The sequence below is a fragment of the Gasterosteus aculeatus genome, chromosome 4 (assembly GCF_964276395.1).
Source record: "Gasterosteus aculeatus chromosome 4, fGasAcu3.hap1.1, whole genome shotgun sequence".
Classification (NCBI taxonomy): Eukaryota; Metazoa; Chordata; class Actinopteri; order Perciformes; family Gasterosteidae; genus Gasterosteus; species Gasterosteus aculeatus.
This window is the reverse complement of record NC_135691.1, coordinates 13,590,161-13,612,324: the sequence shown is the minus strand read 5'-3', so window position 1 is coordinate 13,612,324 and position 22,164 is coordinate 13,590,161. Positions and strand designations below refer to the sequence as shown.

General features: G+C 43.3%; 3 protein-coding genes across 8 annotated transcripts; 2 read left to right on the top strand and 1 right to left on the bottom strand.

The window, feature by feature from the left end:
- Positions 1 to 158: 158 nt before the first annotated feature.
- On the bottom strand, positions 159 to 10,039 carry anxa6 (annexin A6). 4 transcript variants are annotated; one of them, XM_040173825.2, is made up of 25 exons: positions 9,677 to 10,039; positions 8,875 to 8,916; positions 7,268 to 7,352; positions 7,021 to 7,115; positions 6,798 to 6,911; positions 6,609 to 6,699; positions 6,454 to 6,533; positions 6,284 to 6,340; positions 5,781 to 5,874; positions 5,467 to 5,562; positions 5,322 to 5,380; positions 5,078 to 5,200; positions 4,784 to 4,842; positions 4,423 to 4,501; positions 3,792 to 3,873; positions 3,613 to 3,707; positions 3,320 to 3,433; positions 2,576 to 2,666; positions 2,414 to 2,493; positions 2,236 to 2,289; positions 2,059 to 2,152; positions 1,880 to 1,975; positions 1,732 to 1,790; positions 1,409 to 1,546; positions 159 to 565 (listed from the first exon to the last, which is right to left on the bottom strand). In XM_040173825.2, the coding sequence occupies exons 2-25, from the start codon at positions 8,875 to 8,877 to the stop codon at positions 506 to 508; spliced, it is 1,998 nt and encodes a 665-aa protein (XP_040029759.2). In that variant the 5' UTR covers positions 8,878 to 8,916; positions 9,677 to 10,039; the 3' UTR covers positions 159 to 505. The 4 variants fall into 4 exon arrangements, with proteins under 4 accessions (XP_040029759.2, XP_040029761.2, XP_040029760.2 ...); XM_040173827.2 differs by having other exon boundaries at positions 1,424 to 1,546; XM_040173826.2 differs by having other exon boundaries at positions 8,875 to 8,935; positions 9,677 to 9,821.
- Positions 10,040 to 11,128: 1,089 nt separating this feature from the next.
- Positions 11,129 to 18,139, top strand: LOC120817519 (cationic amino acid transporter 2). Of its 3 annotated transcripts, none has more exons than XM_040173831.2 (13): positions 11,156 to 11,282; positions 12,664 to 12,683; positions 13,078 to 13,459; positions 13,926 to 14,081; positions 14,160 to 14,325; positions 14,419 to 14,555; positions 15,632 to 15,854; positions 16,270 to 16,406; positions 16,499 to 16,601; positions 16,690 to 16,823; positions 16,951 to 17,117; positions 17,202 to 17,310; positions 17,393 to 18,139. In XM_040173831.2, the coding sequence occupies exons 3-13, from the start codon at positions 13,090 to 13,092 to the stop codon at positions 17,521 to 17,523; spliced, it is 1,833 nt and encodes a 610-aa protein (XP_040029765.1). In that variant the 5' UTR covers positions 11,156 to 11,282; positions 12,664 to 12,683; positions 13,078 to 13,089; the 3' UTR covers positions 17,524 to 18,139. The 3 variants fall into 3 exon arrangements, with proteins under 3 accessions (XP_040029763.2, XP_040029765.1, XP_040029762.1); XM_040173828.2 differs by having other exon boundaries at positions 11,195 to 11,282; positions 12,669 to 12,683; XM_040173829.2 differs by lacking the exon at positions 12,664 to 12,683 and having other exon boundaries at positions 11,129 to 11,282.
- Positions 18,140 to 18,761: 622 nt separating this feature from the next.
- On the top strand, positions 18,762 to 22,139 carry LOC120817538 (platelet-derived growth factor receptor-like protein). The gene is made up of 7 exons (XM_040173878.2): positions 18,762 to 19,125; positions 19,393 to 19,553; positions 19,650 to 19,792; positions 19,903 to 20,054; positions 20,185 to 20,478; positions 20,939 to 21,078; positions 21,418 to 22,139. Exons 1-7 carry the CDS (start codon positions 19,044 to 19,046, stop codon positions 21,619 to 21,621), a joined length of 1,176 nt encoding a protein of 391 aa, XP_040029812.2. The 5' UTR covers positions 18,762 to 19,043; the 3' UTR covers positions 21,622 to 22,139.
- The last annotated feature ends 25 nt before the right edge of the window (positions 22,140 to 22,164 follow it).

Sequence of the window (22,164 nt, the reverse complement as noted above, 5' to 3'; positions counted from 1 at the left end):
AGTAACAACACAGTTAATCATTGAACTTCCCTGACAAATGCAAACCAGGACACCACACCATAACAAAACAGAAATAAAAGCACCGGGAGGGAGAATGTGATATGGCAGGATTTACATTTCAAATGAATGTTTTTCTAAGAAGAAGAAAATAGATTTGGTTGTGCTTTTAATTATTTTATTTTATACGACACCTTAAAATCACAGTAATCATTGGGCGGCCAGCAATCTGAAGGCACTATTCCACTCATTTCCAATATATTGTACATGTGAAGCACTTTTCTAAAGCGACTTGAACATATTCACGTTACATATGAGCTGTAGAAAAAGAAAGAAAGATGTCATTCCGACAGACAGGGCCACAGGTCATAGGTCACTTGGTTTGCCTTAGCAGAGGCAGCAGTTGAGGGCCACTGACGGATTTTGACGTCAACCACCACAGTGAATAGGCTTGTCTCTTGGGTTTTCATTAAACGCTGTAGGATGGAGCTGCAGAGACGAGTCCAGCTTAATCTTCCCCTCCACAGAGCAGCAGCAGGGTTTTCCGGTAGTCTCCTGAGGTATCACCCTGGAGAAAGATGGAGAACACACACACAGATGGAACTGGAATTAATGGGAAACACCGTTTCTGTCTGCTGACATTTTGTCATCACAGAGCAAAAACTGGTAAGCGGGGCTCATTCTTTGAACTCACACAACAGCAAAACAATGTTGACCTCTTACTAATGTTGAATGAATGTGAGCCACGAGGACAAGCAGAACTCACGAGTCAAAAGATCAGCTCATGGTGAAATTACCCACTTGTTATTATAATTTATAATCTTCGTCACAATTGTTAAGTCTGGATATATTTTTAAGGACCAGATTCCATTTGATTTCTAGGAGTTAGATGAGGAGATCGACATTTTCCAACTACCAGAACTAAAGCCGGAGCTGGTAGATTTAGTTCAAGTAGGTGGTTTTACTGTACAGACATTTTGTGCGAAGAATGTAATCGTAGCAACTTTCGCTGTTGATTTGATAATATTTCTGGCCAAGTTTATCCAGGGCATCCATACTCGCTGTGTTTGTATTGGTGTCGCGGTGATGTAATCTGTAAATTATTATAGAACAGTTTCTGGGTAGTTCCTGTATCTGCGGCTTCCAGCCAATCAAACAGCGGATATGGAGAGGAAGTTAATAAGCATGCAAGGGAAATTCCTTAACCCCACCCCCAAACAGACGCACACACACACACACGCACATGCACACACACCCCATCCCCCACCCATCCACAGCAGCAGAACGACGTGCAACACATACACTGACAAAGTGGGGAACAAGGAGAATAGACAAATCGTCCAGAGAGACACATGTGATGAGAAGACAACAAACCAAACAAGAGTATTAGTTGACAAAGACTCCGACTTACGATCATAGTTTCTACCTTGATGAATTCATGGAGGGAGACATCATGTGTTTCCTTGAACTCTTTACGAATGTTGAAAAGGTCAGCCTCGCTTCGGGACACCATGATGCGGATCAGCGCCCTGTCGTCCGTACCAAGGCCCTGCATCCAAGATCAATAGATGCTTTGTTAATTCTCATTAGGTTACAGTGACTGATACTGTGGGACCATTTAGCACCATTGATACCAAGAAAGAAGACAAAACCACAAATACACTGCAGGCATCAACAAATATGACCGTATAGCTATATGGCATCCAAGACCTTTAAAGCGTTATGACACTGTACCTTCATGGCTTTGTAAAGACGATCAGCAAAATAAGAGGGCTGGTTCTTCACACTGCGGACTAAAGAAAAGAGAGAGAAAGAAAACTCTGAGGAGGACTGTATATCATGTCAGCAGTATATACTTTACACTCTACAAGAGAGTTATTACCTATTGCATAAAATGCATTCTTGACATCACCAGACATCTCTTTCTTGATAATCTGCTCAATGTCCTTGTTGGAGTATCTGACAAACTCCTGGAATACTGTAAATAGTAAATATTGATTACATTAGTCAAGGTCATATCATCTAGATTTTGCAATTACTTGATCATTGAGAGTTTGTGACCTTTCCTGAGGTGGGGGAAGCTTCTGGTGCACAGAATACTCATGAACTTCATCACCATGTCATCAGACTCGGCATTGCATGCATCAGCAAGTTCCTGATAAGTTTAAGAGAAACATATATTTAAACGCCTTCTTTTGTCACATAGACACTGAAGTGTTACAGTGAGCACTGAGGCACCTGAGAATCTCCAATAGCTCTTTCCTCATCTGCAGGCCCGTCTTCTCTTGCACCCTGAAGAGAGTAAAGGCGGTTAAACGCTATTTCTGTTTTCTGCTACAGACTGACAGACTGCAACCACTGAGTGGGTGTGGAAGCAAAACACAGTCTAAGTTCTCATTATGAGGATGGTGATTACCTGCACCAGAGAGACGAGGATGCGGCAGAAGTGGCCTGATGTGTCTGAATTAATGGCTTCCTCCAAAGACTTCTTATAGGCTGTGAGGTGAAAAGGTTTATTTTGAAACGTTTCCAGACCAAGTAAGTGATTTAAAGAAATCTTTTAGGGAATCAAACTCACCATGTTGATAAGCAGCATTCATGGCAAGTATTTCCTCATTGCTCCTGGTGACCAGGATCTCAATCAGAGCGTGTTCATCTGTCCCAGCCCCCTGTTAAAGAAACTTTGAGTTTTCACAAATAACGGCATACACAACACATGAACATGAACACAGCACACAGCTAGGAAGAGTGAACTCCTCATGTTTACTGACGAAAGTGGGTTTGGGTTAGGGTTCGTAATCCTTGTTTGCGTCTTATATATTATTTTCATATATATTTTATCAGAGACCCTCCTCATAATGATCTGTATTGATCATCACATATATGATTAAGCCAGGAAGTGTGTGATGGAATATCATACTATGATTGGCTGAACTCTATTAAGCTTAAATAGCACATTGGACAAATGTGCGTGACTATTCAAGACATAAGTGCAGCAAAGTGACCGTATGCCTTCAAATAAGCTAAATATTAAAATGCCCTGCATCTAAATGTGAACAATACATACATTTAAATTCCTATATGTTCAGAGTGAAAACTTAGTCAGGCTTTGACACAGGGAAATTCATGCAAAGATATTTGACTTTCAAAAAAGTTCATGACATTTAAACACCAGCTGAAGCTCACGGGGCTCCAAATCAACAAAGCACACACTGAACATTTATAAAGAGCTGCACCAATGAGTCCTTTCTTTACTGCACATGTACTGTAAACTAACCATGTCGTCAAATAAAAATCTTTAGGTGATTTGGATCTACTGTACCTCTATCGCCTTCCTCATCATTTTGGCATCAAACTCTGCAGGGGTCAACATGAGCCCAATGATCAGCCTCTCTAAGTTCTTTGAAAGCTCAGACTTCAGGTCCTTCATCAGATCCTGAAGACACATCAAACACACTGAGTTACAGGAAACAGCTTGCAGCGAATGCTAGATGTTGTGCCTGGCATGTTAAACACATCTACTGGTAGATCACGACGAGGTGAGACACATGTTCCAGCACGAGACATCATTTCTTTTGGTCCAGGATTTGATTCGCAATGATTAATTTCACTCACCCGTCCCAGAAGGGATTTGAAGGTCCGTCTGATCTCTTGCCTCTGAGCATTGCTTCTCTGCGCAACAATGTCAATGATTGCATCTTCGTCCGTCCCTGTCAGCAGCAGCAGGGCAGTTAGTATCATAAGGTGTTTTGTAAGATTGTAATGGTGTAAATGTGCTTTTCCGGGCTGCATACCAAATCCCTTCATGGCCTTCCTAAGCGCTTGAGCATCAGCAGCTGGGTCGAAACTGGATGCAGGGCGGACTGTTGGCCTAAGCTAAGGTTTGTGGGAGGACATGATCGAGTGTGAGATTCAATAATTACATACACAGACAATGTGGACTGGACAAAATATATGATAAATTATTTCAAATTAAAATGCATCAGATATGTTAAAATGAAGTTCTAAACATGCAGAAGGAGGAAAGCTTTTCGAGGGGGGACTTCGCCCTCTCAGGGTTAGAAGCCATCACGGGAAAAGTGGGAAGGCTGAAGTACAACTGAGCTTCACAAACCGTTAGAGAGACAAGTTTTTGTTGACAAAATGCTGAGATATCCTTGACATTCAGGACCCAGCGAGGCAAAACGGCAGCTTTGAGAGCGCATTACAAAAAAAAGCAATTGTTTTTGAGAGCACAGTATTCTGGTCCTATCCGCGGTTACACAAAGCTCTCGTTCTGTACACGTGCCAGTGTTATCAGTACCAAGTTGGTGGGACCGCAAGACGCAGGGTCATTGCAGGGCGAGCAGGTAATTAGGATGCATGCCACTGCCAAGCCACACATGCAATGACACATCTAATGGGGGAGCAAACAGGGGTCCAAACCTGCACTTTGGTCATGGCGCTCATTTCCCACATCTTGTAGGCTATCTGAGCAGCTTCAGGGAAGAACTCTCCCGCTATGCTGTAAAAATCAGTTTGACACAAGACAGCGCGGTGAGCAAAGCCCAAACTTCAGGTGGTGCAGAGCGAGTTATTCACTGCAGACGGGAGTCTGATATTAGACACTCTGCTGCTTTTCTTTACTTCAATCTTTGGATTTCAACTTCACCAGGTAGTTCTTGTCCCTGAGGCATTGATCCTTCTTCTCTCATAACTCAAAAGACAGTTTTTTAACTGCCCTCAGAAAACAACTCCCGAAAAGTGGTGCTCTATCACCCCCCTGTGGTTGTACACTTTAACTTACTCATCATCTCCTCCACATAGATTAAGCAGGGTCCTCTTGTAATCCCCTGATGTGTCGTCCTGGCAGGTTTGAAGATACAAAAAATCCGGTTACAGGTGTATGATCTTCTGATAATCCTAATGATAGATGTATTTTGTGTAGCACTTTAAAAGGTACTGAAAGGCACTACACGTGGTAGAAACAAAAACCATAAAAGCAGCAACAATACAAACAAGGCAGGTAGGTGACATGAGAACAGTAAGAAACTAAACAATGCTATTTCAATCTATTTTCATTAAAAAAAACATGACCAACCGTAATCATGTTAAAAAGGGACTTCTCATATAATAGGCGGAAACACTCTCGGATGTCCAAAATGTCTATTTCAGAACGACAAATCATGATCCTGATCAGGGTGTTGTCGGCTGTACCGAGACCCTGGAAATGAAGGAGAGGACGAGTCAACCAGGCAACTATTTCTGAATTATTGTAGGCCTAATTTATTTTAAAAATCTTATCAAAATACTACTGCTAGGAATGTGTTTTCTAGTCATTTTACCTTCATTGCTTTGTAAAGCCGCTTGGCAAAGAACATGGGAACACTCCTTATGCACTGGACTGTGAAGAGAAGCCAAGAAGACGGCCTTGTGTTAGACTGACCCCTCGCGTTGCTTTAACACGCGGTAGCGTAGCGTGTTTCTTACCAACAGCCAGCATCAGCCTCTCAAAGTCCCCAGACAGCTCACGCTTGATGGTGTCCTCTATGGACATCTCGGCGACCTTCTCGAACGCATCAAAAACTGAACAACCAGAAGACGACACAGTGAAATGCATTCTATATTGTGCTCACAGTGGCGTTTTACGGGGAACATCAGGCCTCAGACCGTTTTCGTGACATTAGACACAGAAGGCACAGTCGTAGAGGAGCGTTAACTGGGATGATGAGTTCTAAGGCGCCAATAGCCGCCGAGACTCAGGTCACAGTGGGAAAGTCTGGAGGCCTCACTGCTGTGCTCACCCATGCAGAGGTGGGTCACGCTGCGGTTTCCCAGGATCATGATGAATTTGGCCTCGTCGGTCCCCCACTGCTCTTCTCCGGCTGCGTATAGATCCTGCAAAGAGGTAAGGACACACAGGATGAGCCGATTTAATGTGAAACCAAAAAAACAATACACGTTTCAGAGATCCAAATTATATCATTGCACCTTGAAAGAAGAATGATTGAAAATGAATATCTGACGTTGGTTATGTGAGAAAGCCTGGAAGCTCCTCTACATAGGACATTGCCACAGGCCAAGACCTTGTATTGTCAATATATTTGCTTCAACAATGCCTTGACTACTAGGCACAATATTTTAGTAAATAGTGACAACGCCTTATAATGAGGCATCTAAAATACCACAGTTATTTACCACTCAAGTAAAAAAAATATACATACAACAAATCTAATTAGTTTTTCAATGAAAGACCCAATAATCCCAAGCATACTGAATTCTCTACTACTCATTAAGTGTTTCTCACTTGTGCATCCTGCTGCACCAGATCTGCGTCCACCACTCCTGACTCATCTCTGGTCCCCTGGAACAAACCCAAACAAGCAGTGAGCAAGCAGTGAGCTGTGGCTTAGACAGTCCCTGTGTGGTTGACTGGATGCTTCTCTGGTCATTGCATCCACTCCTCAGTGAACTCACCTGAAGTAAAACAACCAGCATCTTCTTAAAGTGCCCCGATGTGTCCGCGATTATGTCCTCTTCCATGTCTCTGCCATAGGCTGGGTACACGGATATCCACGTCAAATGTAGAGAAAATGTTGATTTAAAATGACATCTCATTTAAGAAGCCTTACCGTCCTTGTAAGCTGCAACCATCTCATTCATCTGCCTGTTGTTTCTGGATGCCATGATTTCAATGAGGCATCTCTCGCTTGTTCCAACTCCCTAGGAAAAGAGCCTAAAGTTAATACTGAAGGAGCTTCTGCTTTGTTCAATGTAACTGGAGTGCTATAAAGAGTCTCACTGTGAAGTAAATGTCTTACTTCGATTGCATCGTGGATTTCTTTGGCGTCATGGTAGGCCGGGGTTCTCATCAGACTGACGATGAGACGCTCAAACTTGCCCGTCAGCTCATATTTCAGATCCTCAATCAGGTCCTATGATCAAGACAAGTCCTCTCTACTGTCTGAATGTGTTTAAAATTGCTAAAATTTCTATTTCAGCCAACGAAAAAACAAGATGCGATGAGGATATGATTCGTTGTACCTTTCCAAAGCTGCATTTGTACGCTGCAATGACTTCCTGCCGCTGTCTATTGCTCCTTGATGTGACTAAGTCCAATATGGCATCTTTATCACTGCCTGAGGAACACAAAGCAACCGCTTCAACAAAGTCCGTCTCACTCACAGAAACTGATGCGACCGCAACGATTGCTCTGTTAAATACAAGTTGATAAGATTAAAGAGGACCTTATACCCTCCACGGCTAAATACCGGAGGAGTGAGGAACTCACCGAAGCCTTTCATCGCATTGAAAAGGGTCTCGGCATCAGCGGTGGGATCAAAGTCCGCAGCATCCGTTATTGTGCCTCTGAACCCCTGTGAGAAAAAGCGTCCAACTGGATTAGTGGTAAATTGTCATGTTATGCCATCTAGGATGTGTGGAAATGCAAATGTATTCCTACAGATACACATAACAAATGGTCATAGATAAACTATATCTGGAATTTTCTTTCCAGGAATTCTAATTGTTCTATGTTCTATGGACTGCCAGGAAATGTAACTTACATACAGAGGGTGAAGTCTTGAGACTTTTGTGATCCCCTTTTTAATCTCCGGTGCTGCTGGCCTCAGGTCAAATGTCCAACTGTCAAATACTTGACAGGAAAATGTGACCTCCCCGTCAGCCCCAGCTGTCCTTTGGGTTTAGTGCTAATAAGCAAACTTCAAGACTCAACCTGCTAAACATCAGCATGTTTGCATTGTGACCATGTCAGCATGATGACATCAACATTTAGCTCCAGCCCTCGCTGTGTGTGCAGGCTCACAGAGCAACTATCCAGATCATGTTAACGTTTAACATTCACTGCTCTGCTCAGCTCAGCTCAAGTATGGAGTTGAGAAAGTGGTTTGATGTCAACCCGCCCAACTAAAGGACAGGCGGTCAACACTCGATGTTGTGTCTAACCGTAACTTCCTTGCGGGGTGGAGGGAGTGGACTGTGTTAAAGGGGCAGTGACGGGACACTGGGACGGGAGGCCTGCTGCACCTGTCTCACCCCCGGCTGAGATGGAGCAGAGGAAAACCTGTCTGTCTGAGTGTTTATGTGTGTGTGTGTGTGTGTGTGTGTGTGTGTGTGTGTGTGTGTGTGTGTGTGGTTTGTGTGTGTCGCCGGTGCGTGTATGAGTGGGACAGTGGGGGTGTACGGGCACTAGAGAGTGTCAGGTTGCACACAAAGTAGCTCCCTTTGCAGGCTTCACTCATAGTTTCCCTCAAAATGCTCACAGTGCTGATTGCTCAACCATTTGGGAACCTGTGAAGTCGTAAGGGCATTTGCTCATTGGCCGGGGGAAATCAGAACGCTCGGCCTACGTATTCAAAGCTCAAACTTGCAGCTGCCGTATAGAGATTACTGCTGCATCGAGGCAGTCGGCCAAAGAATTTTCTCCGCCCTGCACGAGGGGCCACTGCACATGCTCTGATCGTCTGTTTCGCTACCGTGACCATCACTCTTCACGACAGTTGGAGAGCTTCGCCCCCACATAGCAACCAGGCCACAAATACAAGCCTTCAGGAACGGGTCTTTAGCTAACCTTGTCTCATTTGTGGCTCTTTATGTGGTAAAAGGCCTCATGTGGATTTATTATAAGGAGCTTAATTTCTACCTACACTTTAGCATAACTAAGAGCTATTGGGCTCTTTCAGATGCGGTGGTGCTGTAGGTGTCAATAACACCTACACTGCTTCCTTTATGATGGGGAAGATCCCATGGAGGCAGTAAAATGGCCTCAGTCGGTCCATTCCTCATTCAGTGCCAAACAAAACCATCTGTGCGCCATAGACACAAGGTACTCAGACATAAGCCATATCATGTCGAATGAGAAAGGTTCTGCTCACTTACCATTTTTATATTTGGTCTGCGCTGGAATCAATAACCTCAGGCCTACAGAGAGAGAAAAACGCTGATGTAGGGTTAGGAACAGCATTGCAAAGCATCCTTGTCCTAATAAGGTCATTTCGTTCCAATGTGAGGGGCAATCAGCTCGCAAAGAGTTCATTTGCATGATGATGATCTCTTCTTTTTCCTGAGTCATTGTAATGCGGCTGTCTGTTCAGTGAACTGGGTAAAACGTCTCGCCATCTACAGCACAAGAAACAGGTTTCTTCAGACATTCACCTAAAATTACACGCTGGGTGATGGAACGTACTATTGCAGGAGAACGTCAGATTTTCCATTCCCTAACATATAATGCAGCCATTGACTGAAGTGTATGGAGGCAGCTGCTGGAGAGAAAGTATCTATCTGCTAACTTTCCCTGAATTGAATACATTTCTCCATTTATAATCACAGTTAAAAACGCAATACATTTCTACACATAAAAGAGAGATTAACCCTACAACCCCAAAGTGAAGCTTTCCGAAAATAGCAGGACCCGTTTAATGTGAGAATGGACGTTTGAGGGGGGAGTGGGACATAACCACACCCTTCTCTGCCCCCCATATACACTTTATTTAACTTAACTAAAATGTATGTTTTTTTCTAACTTTAGACTCTTGTCATTCAGAAACAACCATTATAATATATATGAACCAGATCAATTGTACACCCAATAATCCACAGAATGAATGAATTAATCCAAGAATTAGTTCATTGGCACATTTAAAAACGAGAAGGTTTACAGATAATCGTGAACACGTCTCACCTTCTGTGTGCAGGAAGTCTGCAGTGAGGAGGGTTGTGTTGTGTTCGATGTGTCCTCCGGTCAGACTGAGCGGTCCCGTTACGTGTCCTCCTTGACGCAGCGACTGCGGCGCTCCCACGCGCAGCTTCTTGTGAAGCGCGTGTGTGTGCGCGCGCGCACGTGGGTTTTTGTGCGCGAGCCTGTGTTTTTAGCAGTGCCATAGAGCGCGTTAGACCAGCAACTCACAGCCATAACTCGAACAGTTAGTTATAGACAGTGTTCCATCTTTCACCACCATTTCTGTATCTTCAAAACACGAAACAATGAAAGCTATTAAAATGAGCCGGTCGCGCGCACACCGTCATGTTGAGTCGTTTTCACTCTGTGTTATTTGAACTTTGTCACATGACCTAGGGTTCAGGGATTTTGAGAGGGGGTGTGATGTCAATATCTGTTACCGAGACAAACAGTGCTTCCCTCTTGTTAAAACTGATACACGGGCACGGATGTGGACGCTTGCCTGGTCTATTTCTGTCCTGTCAAGCATCTATTCCAGTAAGAGGGGGGAGAGTGATGCCAGCGAGGGTGGGGGGACAGCATTGGGAAGGAATTCCATCTATAGAAACTCGTTTCAAGCATAATGCCATCAAAAATGATTTCCAACTTATTTACAGCCCAGGCATATATGTCATTTGAAAGTGACACAACATGTGCATTCTTACTGATATTAAATGCAGTTGTGGGACATGAACGATGACGAGAGGCGACTCTACGAGGGGCCCAGAGGTTTGCAGCCCGTCTAGAGCCACCACACACATCAGAATCAGGACGTGTGTTCACAACTGACTGGAAGTCGAAACCTGGTATCATCGGCTTCGTGTTTCACAGCTATTGCTCGATATCAGCCCACTGTATAAACACGAAGGACACTTTCTAAATTTCTTAACTGGACATATCAGCACATGTTGTCTCGGAGCTCCTTCTGTTTGCAGAGGTCAACACATGAAATGGCATTGTTAGATACTGACCTCTTCTGCTTTTGAAATGCATTGCATGAGAACTTCACCCTATCTCACGGTAAAAGACAGTCCAAATGTGATCTAGTATACATACAGACAAACAATTAGGCTCAGTAACATCCCCCCGGGTACAAAATACTTTCCTCTATAAAGTATAAAAACCATATATTTGTGTTCCAAACTGAGTGTTTTGATTTTTTTTTTTACAATAACAGAGACACATGTGAAAAATCGAATCATCCACCACCAAAAATTCATGGATTAAAACAAAATATGAAATTAAAAAATCTGAAAGCAGAACAAACAAACAAAGTGAGCACAAAAGCATTTTTGGCATTCTGAATGGGATTTGCTGTTCACAATTCTCACCCCGTGCCTTCCGGGCAATAATGACCACATTATGAACCAAACGGGTCGCGACTCGCAAGTGAGAAAGGCTACTTTGTAAGTAATTCCATTGAGTGGGAGGGTCACACAGGGCAGTCTTGTATATATCACAGTAAAAAATCATGTTTTCTCCATCCAAGTCAACAGCCCGGATGGTCTTTGCTTCATTGGCTGTTTTCACCACACAGTCACCAGTCATTCCTCGTGGGACTAAAGGCAAGGTAAACAATTTATGTATCTACTGAATAAAATTGCCAGAAGCCAGTCCGATTTCAAATGCCCTGACCTCTATTTTAATTACTGTCAATCTGAATGCTGCACTGCAATATTTCTCTGTAACGCAGACTTTATTTGCATAGTAAACAGCAATAAACAACACAACTGAGCTTCACTGTACAGTCATAAAGCTGTACATCATGTGCGTGAGTGTGGTTTAGTTAAGCAATACCCCCTTGTCCCCGGTAATGTTGGTATCTCATGGTGTAAGGTCTGCAGATAGGAATCCTGAGATTCAAGTTTAGCCAAAGGTACTTTGACCATCCACACCGCTGCTTTGTCAACCGCCCTCTTGCCCGATAGAGTAGATGCCTGCAGTGATTAAGTGAGCTGAAAGCGCTTGAGGGGAGATGAGAAGGCGAAAGCTACCTTTCACAGAGCAAGTATGCAGCCGGCTGCCATGAAAGCTGCTTTGTCCGCCCCCTGTTGCCTTTAACCCTCAGCACCGTTAGTCTGGCTCAAGCTTGCACGTCCAGGTAGATATGGGGAGGCAGGCGAAGAGGAAACCTCCAAAAAGCTGCAGTGATAAGGTCACATACTTGTTTCCAGGCAACACACACGTGGTAAACGCACTTTGAGAACATAGGTGGCTTGGTGTGACGTAGTGAAAGGCAACAGATCTGTGTACTTTTAAAGTTCAAGCACCTTGTACACTGAGTTGGGAAAGACGCTGTAAAGATAAAGTGTTGTTTCCTATTGCAATACATTTGGATCGGTGCCAGGTCTCAGTTTGTGATGGAAGAAATACAAAGTCATGGAGGAATGTGTGCAGTAGTCTTGGATTATCCTAAAGGCACAATCACGAAAAGACTATCAAAACCACTGCTCTAGCTCACATTACAATCATGAGTTAGATTTGTTATAGAAACAAAAGAAAACAAGTGTAGTCCCTGTTTCATTTTGTTGGAGTTGCACAAATGACAAAACTGTACATCAGGTTTAGTCATTCAAAACAGGAAAAGAAAAAATGTCATCAACACAAGTAATGTAAACACTCCATCAGTGTGAGAGGATTTACCATCTCTGACATGCTACTGCCCGTGTGATATCAGACCATTTGCAAATTAAAAAACACCTATTTTTTATCACCAAAGACCCATTATAAATGGATCTCAGGAGTGTTCAAGGAAGTAAATGTGTAGCTAATTGAAGGTTGAGTAAAGTGCAATTTACAAGGAGGGCGTTGCTGTGGGCGTCAATGAAAACACTTGACATCAGCAGTATCATATCGTGGGGGGTGATAAAGAAGTGCATGCATAAAAGAATATTGTGATTTAGAGGAATGACGGATACAATTAATTGTCTCTTCCCGGTGTCCCTGTGAAGTGAAGGATTATTCAGGAGAGGTGAGTGAATCCATTTTCCTTTTGTCTTTACTGTAAAATATTAAAATATTGTTAGTAATACAATTTAACTACATGTTATTACGTAATCCTGATTAAGCTTCAACAAAATGGAAGTTTCCACGAGTTATTGATCTCCATTGATGCCTTAATAAATGTCTCCTTTTGCAAGTGTTACACAAACAGCAGAATTTCAGAATGTCAAGTAAATGTTCTACCGTGGAGCTGACCTGACAACTCTTCACTGACAGGTTCACTGCTCTGCCCTTTCTTCCCCACTCCTCTCCTTTTCCCTCACCCTTTCCTCCATTGACTCCCACTCCACGACATCATACTACCCCCCCCCCCCCCACACACACACACACACTTGTCTCTTGTTTTACCATCCGCAATCCAGACACATAGAAGCATGTCGTGCAGCTGCGTGAAGTCCTTGCTGGTGAGCCTGTCTCAGAGGAAGCCCCTGGAGCCGGAGGGGGAGAAGTCCACGTTTAACCGATGCCTGACCACCCTGGACCTGGTGGCCCTCGGTGTGGGCAGCACCCTGGGGGCAGGGGTCTACGTCCTGTCTGGAGAGGTGGCCAGGGACACCGCTGGACCCAGCATCATCATCTCTTTCTTCATCGCCGCCATGGCCTCCATATTCGCCGGGCTGTGCTATGCAGAGTTTGGCTCACGGGTTCCCAAAACAGGCTCAGCGTACCTTTACAGCTACGTGACCGTCGGGGAGCTGCTGGCTTTTATCACCGGCTGGAATCTGTTACTCTCCTACGTTATAGGTGAGTGTACTACACAGAATGAGTTTCCTACAGATAACAATGTATAAGAAACATTTTTTTTTCAATATATTGTTTGTCTTACTATTCATTTAGTGGCTAAATTTCTTGGATTTTCATCCTCTGAAAAACATTTCTCCACTGATGTGACACGTTTAGCTCACTGAGAACTCTGAAACCTATAAAGGATCAACCATTAACACAAGACTCCTTAATGCTGACCTTTCACTTGCTCCACAATATGATCCTTAATGGCTCTTTTAACAGTTACAGCTTTTATAATAGGAGTGTTTTTTTGTATTCACAAAAACAGTCTCTTGTACATATATTTATTGCTTGCATGCCATTAACCTACGTGGCGTTAAACAACAGGGCCATAACATGTAAAAGAAACATGAAGAAAGAACATATGAGTAGTTTCTTTTCGTGACCTTGACTCGAGCTAATTCATTTATTGCATCTTCTTCAGGGACATCCAGCGTTGCGCTGGCATGGAGTGGGACATTTGATGACCTCATAGGGGGCGTCATATCAAAATTCTTTGAAGAAAATGCAGCCATGGGCCTCCCTGGCCTGGCCCCTTACCCAGATGTCTTTGCTGCGGTTCTCGTCTTGCTACTGTCAGGTAAAAGTATGCAACCGTTGTTGCCATGGTGAAGGCAGTATAGGCTTCAAAAAAGATGGAACTGTCTTTCCTATGAAGGTGTGCTCGCATTTGGAGTGAAAGAGTCAACGACAATCAACAAGATTTTCACAGTAATCAACATCCTGGTGCTGGTGTTTGTGGCCATCTCTGGATTTATCAAAGGGGACATCTCCAACTGGCAAATCAGCAAGGAGAGTCTGATAAACGCCACAGCAGAATTCAAGTAATGTCAAAGAGCAAGAGAAGCCTTTCTGTGTTTAGGGTGTTGCTCCCTCAGTGTAAATGAAGACAAAATAATGCTCCCTGTACCCTGCAGAAATTTGAGCTCTACTGTCAATGTGACAAGTGTGTATGGAGAGGGGGGATTTTTCCCCTATGGCATCAGTGGAACGGTGGCCGGCGCCGCAACATGTTTCTACGCTTTCGTTGGATTTGACTGCATCGCTACAACAGGTGAGGTGACAATGTCTCCCCATTAGCAGTGTGATTACATATAGTTTGATTTATACCTGTAGATGAGATCCTCTGACTAATAAACGAATGACAGACGGCCAGACTTTGAGGTGGTTTTGGTGTGTTACTGCCAACGTTCGTTTTGTCTGGTAAGATACTGTAGGATATTAGAAATAAACTTACGACCGGTTCATAAATTAATAAAATGCATTTAGTGTACACCAGAATACAGCCATGATTCTAAAACGGTGTAATCAATAAAGCAATGACAATATTGTAAAAACACTGTAATTTTGAAACTGTAATCAATAGAATATTATCAATGTACAGCTATGATTGTATTTACTGTAATGTAATGTAATCAACTGGAATGCTAGCACAACAACTGGTATTGAGACATTCACAGTCAGAGTTACATTGAACTCACCAGAAGAGCACTCCCAGAGGTGTGGACATTAAATTTCACACCTTTACGGATTAGTATAAATACCTGTAGGGACCATTGTTCTCGAGTTTGCTGGTGAAGGCAACAGACGGGCACTATGGGGACGGTCAATGAGCTGCCCTGTGGCCCGTTGGCTGCAGAGACCAGTGGCTCCTCAGCTGAGATGTTCTTTTTACCACCCTTTCTTTTATTGAATACTTCTGATTTTAACTTTTCGATCTGCGATGTGCTTTGTCTGTCTTCATTTTGAACACAACAATACCTAACAAGAATTAAAAAAAGAAATAGGAGCACTGAAAACATTTAGAGGATTTTTGTTTTAACCTGTGTCTCATGGCCTTCATCTGGGGAAGGAGTTTGCTAAGTTTTCTCTGAGATAGTTCAGTGGTTATCAAGTATGGAATTCCACTTGCTTGATAACAACTGAACTTTCTTTGTGACAACTTGACAAACTCCCCGATGACGGTCATGAGATGTGCGATGAGCTCTTGGCAAGTGCAAGATAGCATTATGTTCCTCAAACGGCAATTAAGTCCCTTAAGTGTTTGATTATAACATATTATTTTGTCGTATTTGCGTGACATTATCCAACAGATAAAAATGTCGCGGATATCTTTGCTGTTCTTCATAGGCGAGGAGGTGAAGAACCCTCAGAAGTCCCTCCCTCTGGGCATTGTGGCCTCACTTCTTATCTGTTTCCTGGCCTACTTTGCTGTGTCTGCTGCACTCACCCTGATGATGCCTTACTACCTGCTCAGTGAAAAGAGCCCCCTGCCAGTGGCTTTTGACTACATCGGTTGGGGTCCTGCTAAATACGTTGTGGCTGTGGGATCGCTGTGTGCCCTGTCCACCAGGTAAGAAACCGCTGGTAGTACAGGTGGGGTGATGAGATATGACTGGCCTCACAGAAAAGAACGCATGGGCTAGAAAGGCTTCACTTTTCTTCGCCATGCTTTCCTTAAGGTTGTTCCCCCGGCGCTTCACAGGAACTCTAAATTCAGATGTCAACAACTCATGTACTCTGTCGGTATACAAAAATTCTAAAGGAGTTTGTAATACTAAACTAAGGAGGCCCTGGGCCTACCCGGGTCCTGTTACCAAGAGAACGGGCTTCAAATGACATCAAGACACAATACAAAGGAAATGTCACTTTTTTTTTCCACATATGAGATGTTGTTTGAAATAACCTGTCTGTGCAAAGTCATGCTGGCCTTTCACTGACAGTGTTTGAATGTTTGTTGACTGACTAATTTGCATTTGGCTCTCCAGCCTGCTGGGATCGATGTTCCCGATGCCCCGGGTCCTGTTCGCCATGGCAAGAGACGGTCTGCTTTTCAAACCCTTGACCAAAGTCACTTCCAAGGGCAGCCCTGCCATAGCTACCATATCGTCTGGGACAGTGGCAGGTAGAGATGCTCCAGCTGTGTATCAGCTTCTATGTACCCAGGGTGAGGTTTACTGACTTAAGTAACACTGTTTAAATCTCTGTCATCTTCAGCCATCATGGCTCTGCTGTTTGACCTGGAAGCCTTGGTGGAAATGATGTCCATTGGCACTTTGTTTGCTTACACACTCGTAGCCATCTGCATCTTAATACTGAGGTAAATTCATTTCATACGTCTCTTCGGCCACACTTGCTAAAATAACCTGTTTAACTGAAAATACCTTTTTATCAACTTCCCAATCAAGGTACCAAGGGGATTCATCTGAAGAGAAAGACCCACAGATCCCAGAATTGAACACCAAGTTTAGCTTCCTAAAGCCTCCATCGACTGCCAATTCAACCACCTCAAGAAGAGTCACAATCTTGACTATAATCTCTGGTAAGCACGGCAAACATTACTGAGTAAGCGGTGGCTTTTCCTTTTTTTAAGTAACTTTTCTTGCCCATCAGTTTCTTTGCTGTGCCGTTGCATAAACTGTCGCTTTTCATTTTTGCTTTTTCTGCAGTTGCATGCTTGGTTGCACTGTGTGTCACCCTGACTCAAGCCTTAGATGCTGTGTCCCGTATGGAAGCATGGAGTCTGGTGCTGGTCTCTGTCCTCATCTTCATCGTGCTGCTAAACACTTTCCTCATCTGGAGGCATCCGCAAAATTCTACCAAGGCGTCTTTCATGGTAAGATTACTCGTGTATCCGAGCAAGTTCTAAAATACATACAACGGGGTAAATCATTTCCCATTTTCTTTTCCCCATTCACAGGTGCCCTTACTTCCTGCTCTGCCAGTAGTGAGTACATTCATTAACGTCTACCTAATGGTCCAGTTAGGTGCACAAACATGGATGCGATATGCTATCTGGATGGCAGTGGGTAAGAACTTATTTCTGCTTGAAAGGTTTATATATTTTAAGTCCGCTGCTCAGCTGTACTGATTCCCCTTTTCACTCACCAGGGTTGCTCATCTATTTTGCCTACGGTGTCAGTCACAGTGTGCAGAGGCAGCGCCTCAAGACCCAACAGGCAAATATCGAAACCGTCAGTGACAAAATGGACAAGGATATGCTTAAAGAAGAAAGGTTCTGAGCTCAACTGGAGAGAAATGGGTTGAGATGTTACAGTCAGTAACTGTTAACTAAGGATTGTTTAACATGCAGCTCTGCCCATGTGTTCCGGGAGTGCAACAGGTGGTCGGTGTTGAGATGCAGGCGAATGAGCCAACTTGTTCACTTTTACTCCACTTTATAAGTCTTCATTTATCTAAATATTTCACTGCCACCTTTGAAATGATGCCAGACATATTTTAGCTCGTTTATGCTTCCTGTATCAAATCCAGGATGTCCCGGAGCCTTAATCCACCGAGTACTTTACCCTTCTTTTGAAAACGGTAAAAGCTTAAAATAATTTGTAAACACTCTCCATCAAATTGTAAAATATAAAAATCTATTGTCATTTTTAAAAATTCTAATTAATGATTATGAATAACAAACAAATCGTCTTTTATGCACCAAAATGTAGAATTAGACTTAACAAAAGTACTGTGTAGGTACAAAAATCTTGTGAATGGTCGTTTTCTGTTTTTAGTGTGTTTAAAGATCCACTCCATCAAATTTTAAGTGTAAATATGCTAAATGTACATGTTTTTCAATGATATATTGTAAATGTATTTCTCAATTAAAAAGAAAGAATGCAGTTTTCAAAAGGACTACCAACTGAAGGTCATTTTCTGCAGGGCGTCTTCATTAACAAAAAAAAGATATTCCGTTCAACTCGTAACCTTGGGTAAAGAAGTGGAGGCGGCTCACTACCCAGAGTGCACTGGGAACAAAGGGACCTTTCACAGCAGCTTACCTGTGTCATGTTCAAGATTGTGGCTCAGCTAGTCATTAAAAATGAAAACTTTTACAATGTTCTCACTGAGTACAACATGCTATTGATTTAATCAAAACTGCAATACCTTGATTTATTGTCCTCTTTAGAAACGTAATGGAACCAAGGATAGTTGGTAGTACAGATATACTATCAAGTGTATTCTTACACTGTAATCTAACGTCCCTTCTCGGAAAATTTCACTACAACCTACAATCTCTACAAAACGTTACTTCAGTGTTACATCACTGTTGCCATGTAAAGGTACGTGAAGTACTACATATGATGTGCTTTCTAATGCTGGTAACTCCTGTGATTGTTTCAATCGTTTAAAGACATCAGCAAATGTTGGAAAAAGGATTTATTGGGCACCAAATGCTTTCAACCCCATAGTACCACATATTCCTTGACTGGGTTGTTTTGATGGGCCGGACTCATGCCGACAGCACACTTCCAGTCCAGCAGCTAAGCAAACAAGCGGTGTGATTTCACATGGAAGGGCCTCTGTCTCTGGACCCTCATTGGTCCGGACAGGCTTGAAAGCCTCCATTGAGCCAGTCAGGAGGAATTTGGGGTACTAATGCCACTCTCAGGAGGAGGACTTTCCTTGGGTCTGGCAGCTGACTTTGCGAGCTCCACCCTCCTCCTCTTTTCTCCGGTTTCTGCAGCCTGTTCTGTGTTGAACTGCACTAACTAAAAAGCTAAAGACCACTTTGATTGTATTCCACTGATCAATCATGTCTTTGGGAAACTTTTTGGGATCCAAGAGGAGGTGGGTGCTCAGCGCTCTCCTTATTTGTGCCGTCATCTTTGAGTTAGGTAAGTGGATTTATTCACTTACACAGCAATGATGTTAACATGTGTTCCTGGAATCACTAAGGAGGGCCGAATGCATGACATGACTTACTCTAGAAGTTGGCCTGATGAAACAAAAGGAAAGAAAACACCATGGAGACACACATTGACCCATCATGATGCCATTACCATAGTATTTATAAGATATTAAGTCACTTCATATCATTAAACATTGACCTGTATCTATATTTATGAACGATTGGTGCATCGTTTGCTCTGTATACGTTATAGCATGTTGTCAAAAAGACACACAAGAACAGAGGAACACACCAGGAAGGAAGCCCAAGCCCATCAAACCCAAACTTGGGAAATCAACAAATAAAGAGTCCAGAGCTATAACAGCCAAACCCAAAATCAAAGCCACAGCCGCAGCCCAGACTGTCCTCACACAGGTATCTCATATATGACACAATGACTCTGTTTGTCCAATGGGACCTTGATAAAAACACATAAAAGGATCTGAGTGGTATTGTATGTGACACATATAGGTGCTAAACAGAGGGAAGTTTAAGAAGGTGGGAGAAACCATAAGTGTGCAGACAGGAGACACCATGGAGCTGAGGTGCAAGGGCAAACCTGTGCAGTGGGGCGTCCCACGGTACCTGGAGGAGGACGACGACGGCCGCCTCAGGTAAGCCGGGCGAGTCGATGAATCTTTATTCTGCCTGATGGGCCAATTTAGTCTTCTAATGCCAGAATGACGTCCATTTCTTTTCTGACCTTTCTGTTTTGGCTCTGCAGGATTGTTCAACACCAGCGATATGGCGTCCTGACATTAGTCAACACAACTGGTGCAGACACAGGGGAGTACACCTGTTTTCCTATGTACTGTGAGGACACAGACTGCAGGAAGGAGTACAACAAAGCTGTCAAAGTCTTCGTATTCTTTCCCGGTACGGCGAATAAACTTCTCTGAACTGAAGGCGTCCACTTCATTTTCTCTTTCAGGTTAACAGGAAGCTTTTTCACATTGCCGTGTTATCTTATCGTCGGCCCGCCATTTCTTCTCTCTGTGACAATCAGATCCACAAGAATTATTCGTCCCGTCGTCTGACTACTACGAGGCCATCCACCTGAGGACCAACTGGCCGACGCTCCTCCCCTGCCAGGTGACGTCACCTGAGGCCAAAGTGACTCTGCACCGCGAGTTTCCCCCCATGGAGGTGGCAGTGGACGGGACGGAGATCTCCTTTAACGTCAAGAGGGGCTTCACCATCCACCGACCCCGGCCTCATCACGCTGGAGCCTTGTTCTGTGTCGCCAGTCTGGGCAACCTGAGGCAGAGCTCCACCACGTACATGCTCATCTATGTCAACTGTGAGTCCTGCCACTATGTTTATCAGGAATTCTTATTTTGACTAATAGCTTCTTCATCTACAATATTCATACAGAATTTACTCCAAATGAATTGTTCAATTTAAATTGTTGAATTTTTACATCATCTTCTTTCAGTGCTTGACCAGAATGAACTCTTTAATTTCAACTGATAGTTTTCACTACTCGTATTTTGAATAGGTGTAACTTTGTCGTTTCAGCATTTCTGCATTGAAACCGCCCAATTTCGGTAGCAAATTGTCACTCTGGTTATACTCATTGCTATGTTTTTTATGCAGTTATACAGAGTGCATTATACATAAGTCTTTCCTTGAGATAACGGGACAAACAGTAAGAAAATGCAAACTCTTAAGAAACCGGCTGAAAACCTATGGTGTTTTTTACTGTGCTGACTCATGGATGTGGATGTTAAATGATTTTTTGGTTATCTAATTTCCATTAGACCCCATGGCTCCTCCTGCTCCAGTGATCCAAGCATCCTCAAACTCGCTGGCTGTGGGGGAGAATCTGCGTGTCAGCTGCTCCGTGGTGGGGGAACAGGACGTGGTCGTGGAGTTCACCTGGGAATACCCGGGACAGGAGGTCAGGCACCCCGGGCAAGAGGGACAATACAGCTACTGTTGCCAATGAACAATGAACAAAAAACAATGAAATAGCTCAAAACAGCTAATGCTACAAATGGTTTCCCTGTTTCAACACAAAATGCTTTTAATCACTACTGCAGTCTGAAAGTATTTACCCCCTTCATGAAGAGATTCTTTAATACTTGACCTGATGCAAACGTGATGCCAAGCCAGACACCAGGTTCGGGCAGCGTTCCTGAGGAACAAATGCACCTCAGACCATCATTTTGAAAGGTGGTCACATCTCTGCCATGCAGTAATGTGTTTTCACCCGGTCTTAACGGGGCTCTGGTTTCAGATTGGGAGGCCTCTGTACACACACGAGAGCGTCACCCCAATCGGCGGAGGAGCGGCTCGACAGCAGTCTCAGTCCGTCCTCCTGGTGGACGAGGTGAGGGACGTGGACCAAGGAGCATACACCTGCACCGCCGTGAACCTGCAAGGCGCCAAAGCAGTGTCCACCAGTGTGAAAGTGGTCAAAGCCAAACCCAGGAAACCGTAAACCATCAAAGGTGGAGATGAGAGGAAGCATTTTGCTTGGTCGTGGGATTAAACAGTATTCTAATTACATACTTACATAAATATAAAGGTACAACAAAATATCATCTTCTCCTTTTGTCGTGACTAGTGAAAAAAGAAACACGTGTCGCTGTGTCTTTTTTTTCTACTTTTCTTATCATGCATAACCACGCTAAACACAAGGGCCTGGAAATGAAAAGGAGTGATGAAAACATTATAATCATGAGGTAAACGGTTTATTTTTCTTTGAGGGTGATATGGTTTCTGTAAAAATTATGTTTTATGTGTCATTTATCAATTTTGCGTTATTTTGATTTTAATTGATTGATTCTTAATTATGATGAATATTTACCTTAACTCACAATAATTATATGATCATCATTATTTTATTAAATAATTAACCAACTCCAATTCCTTTCTAGATCCAGAGTACATTGTTTTGTGATTTAAATATCTTTATTTTACTTGGTTGGACGGAATAAATTGAATGACGTTCTTGGATATTGTGGTTTACATTTTTCACTAT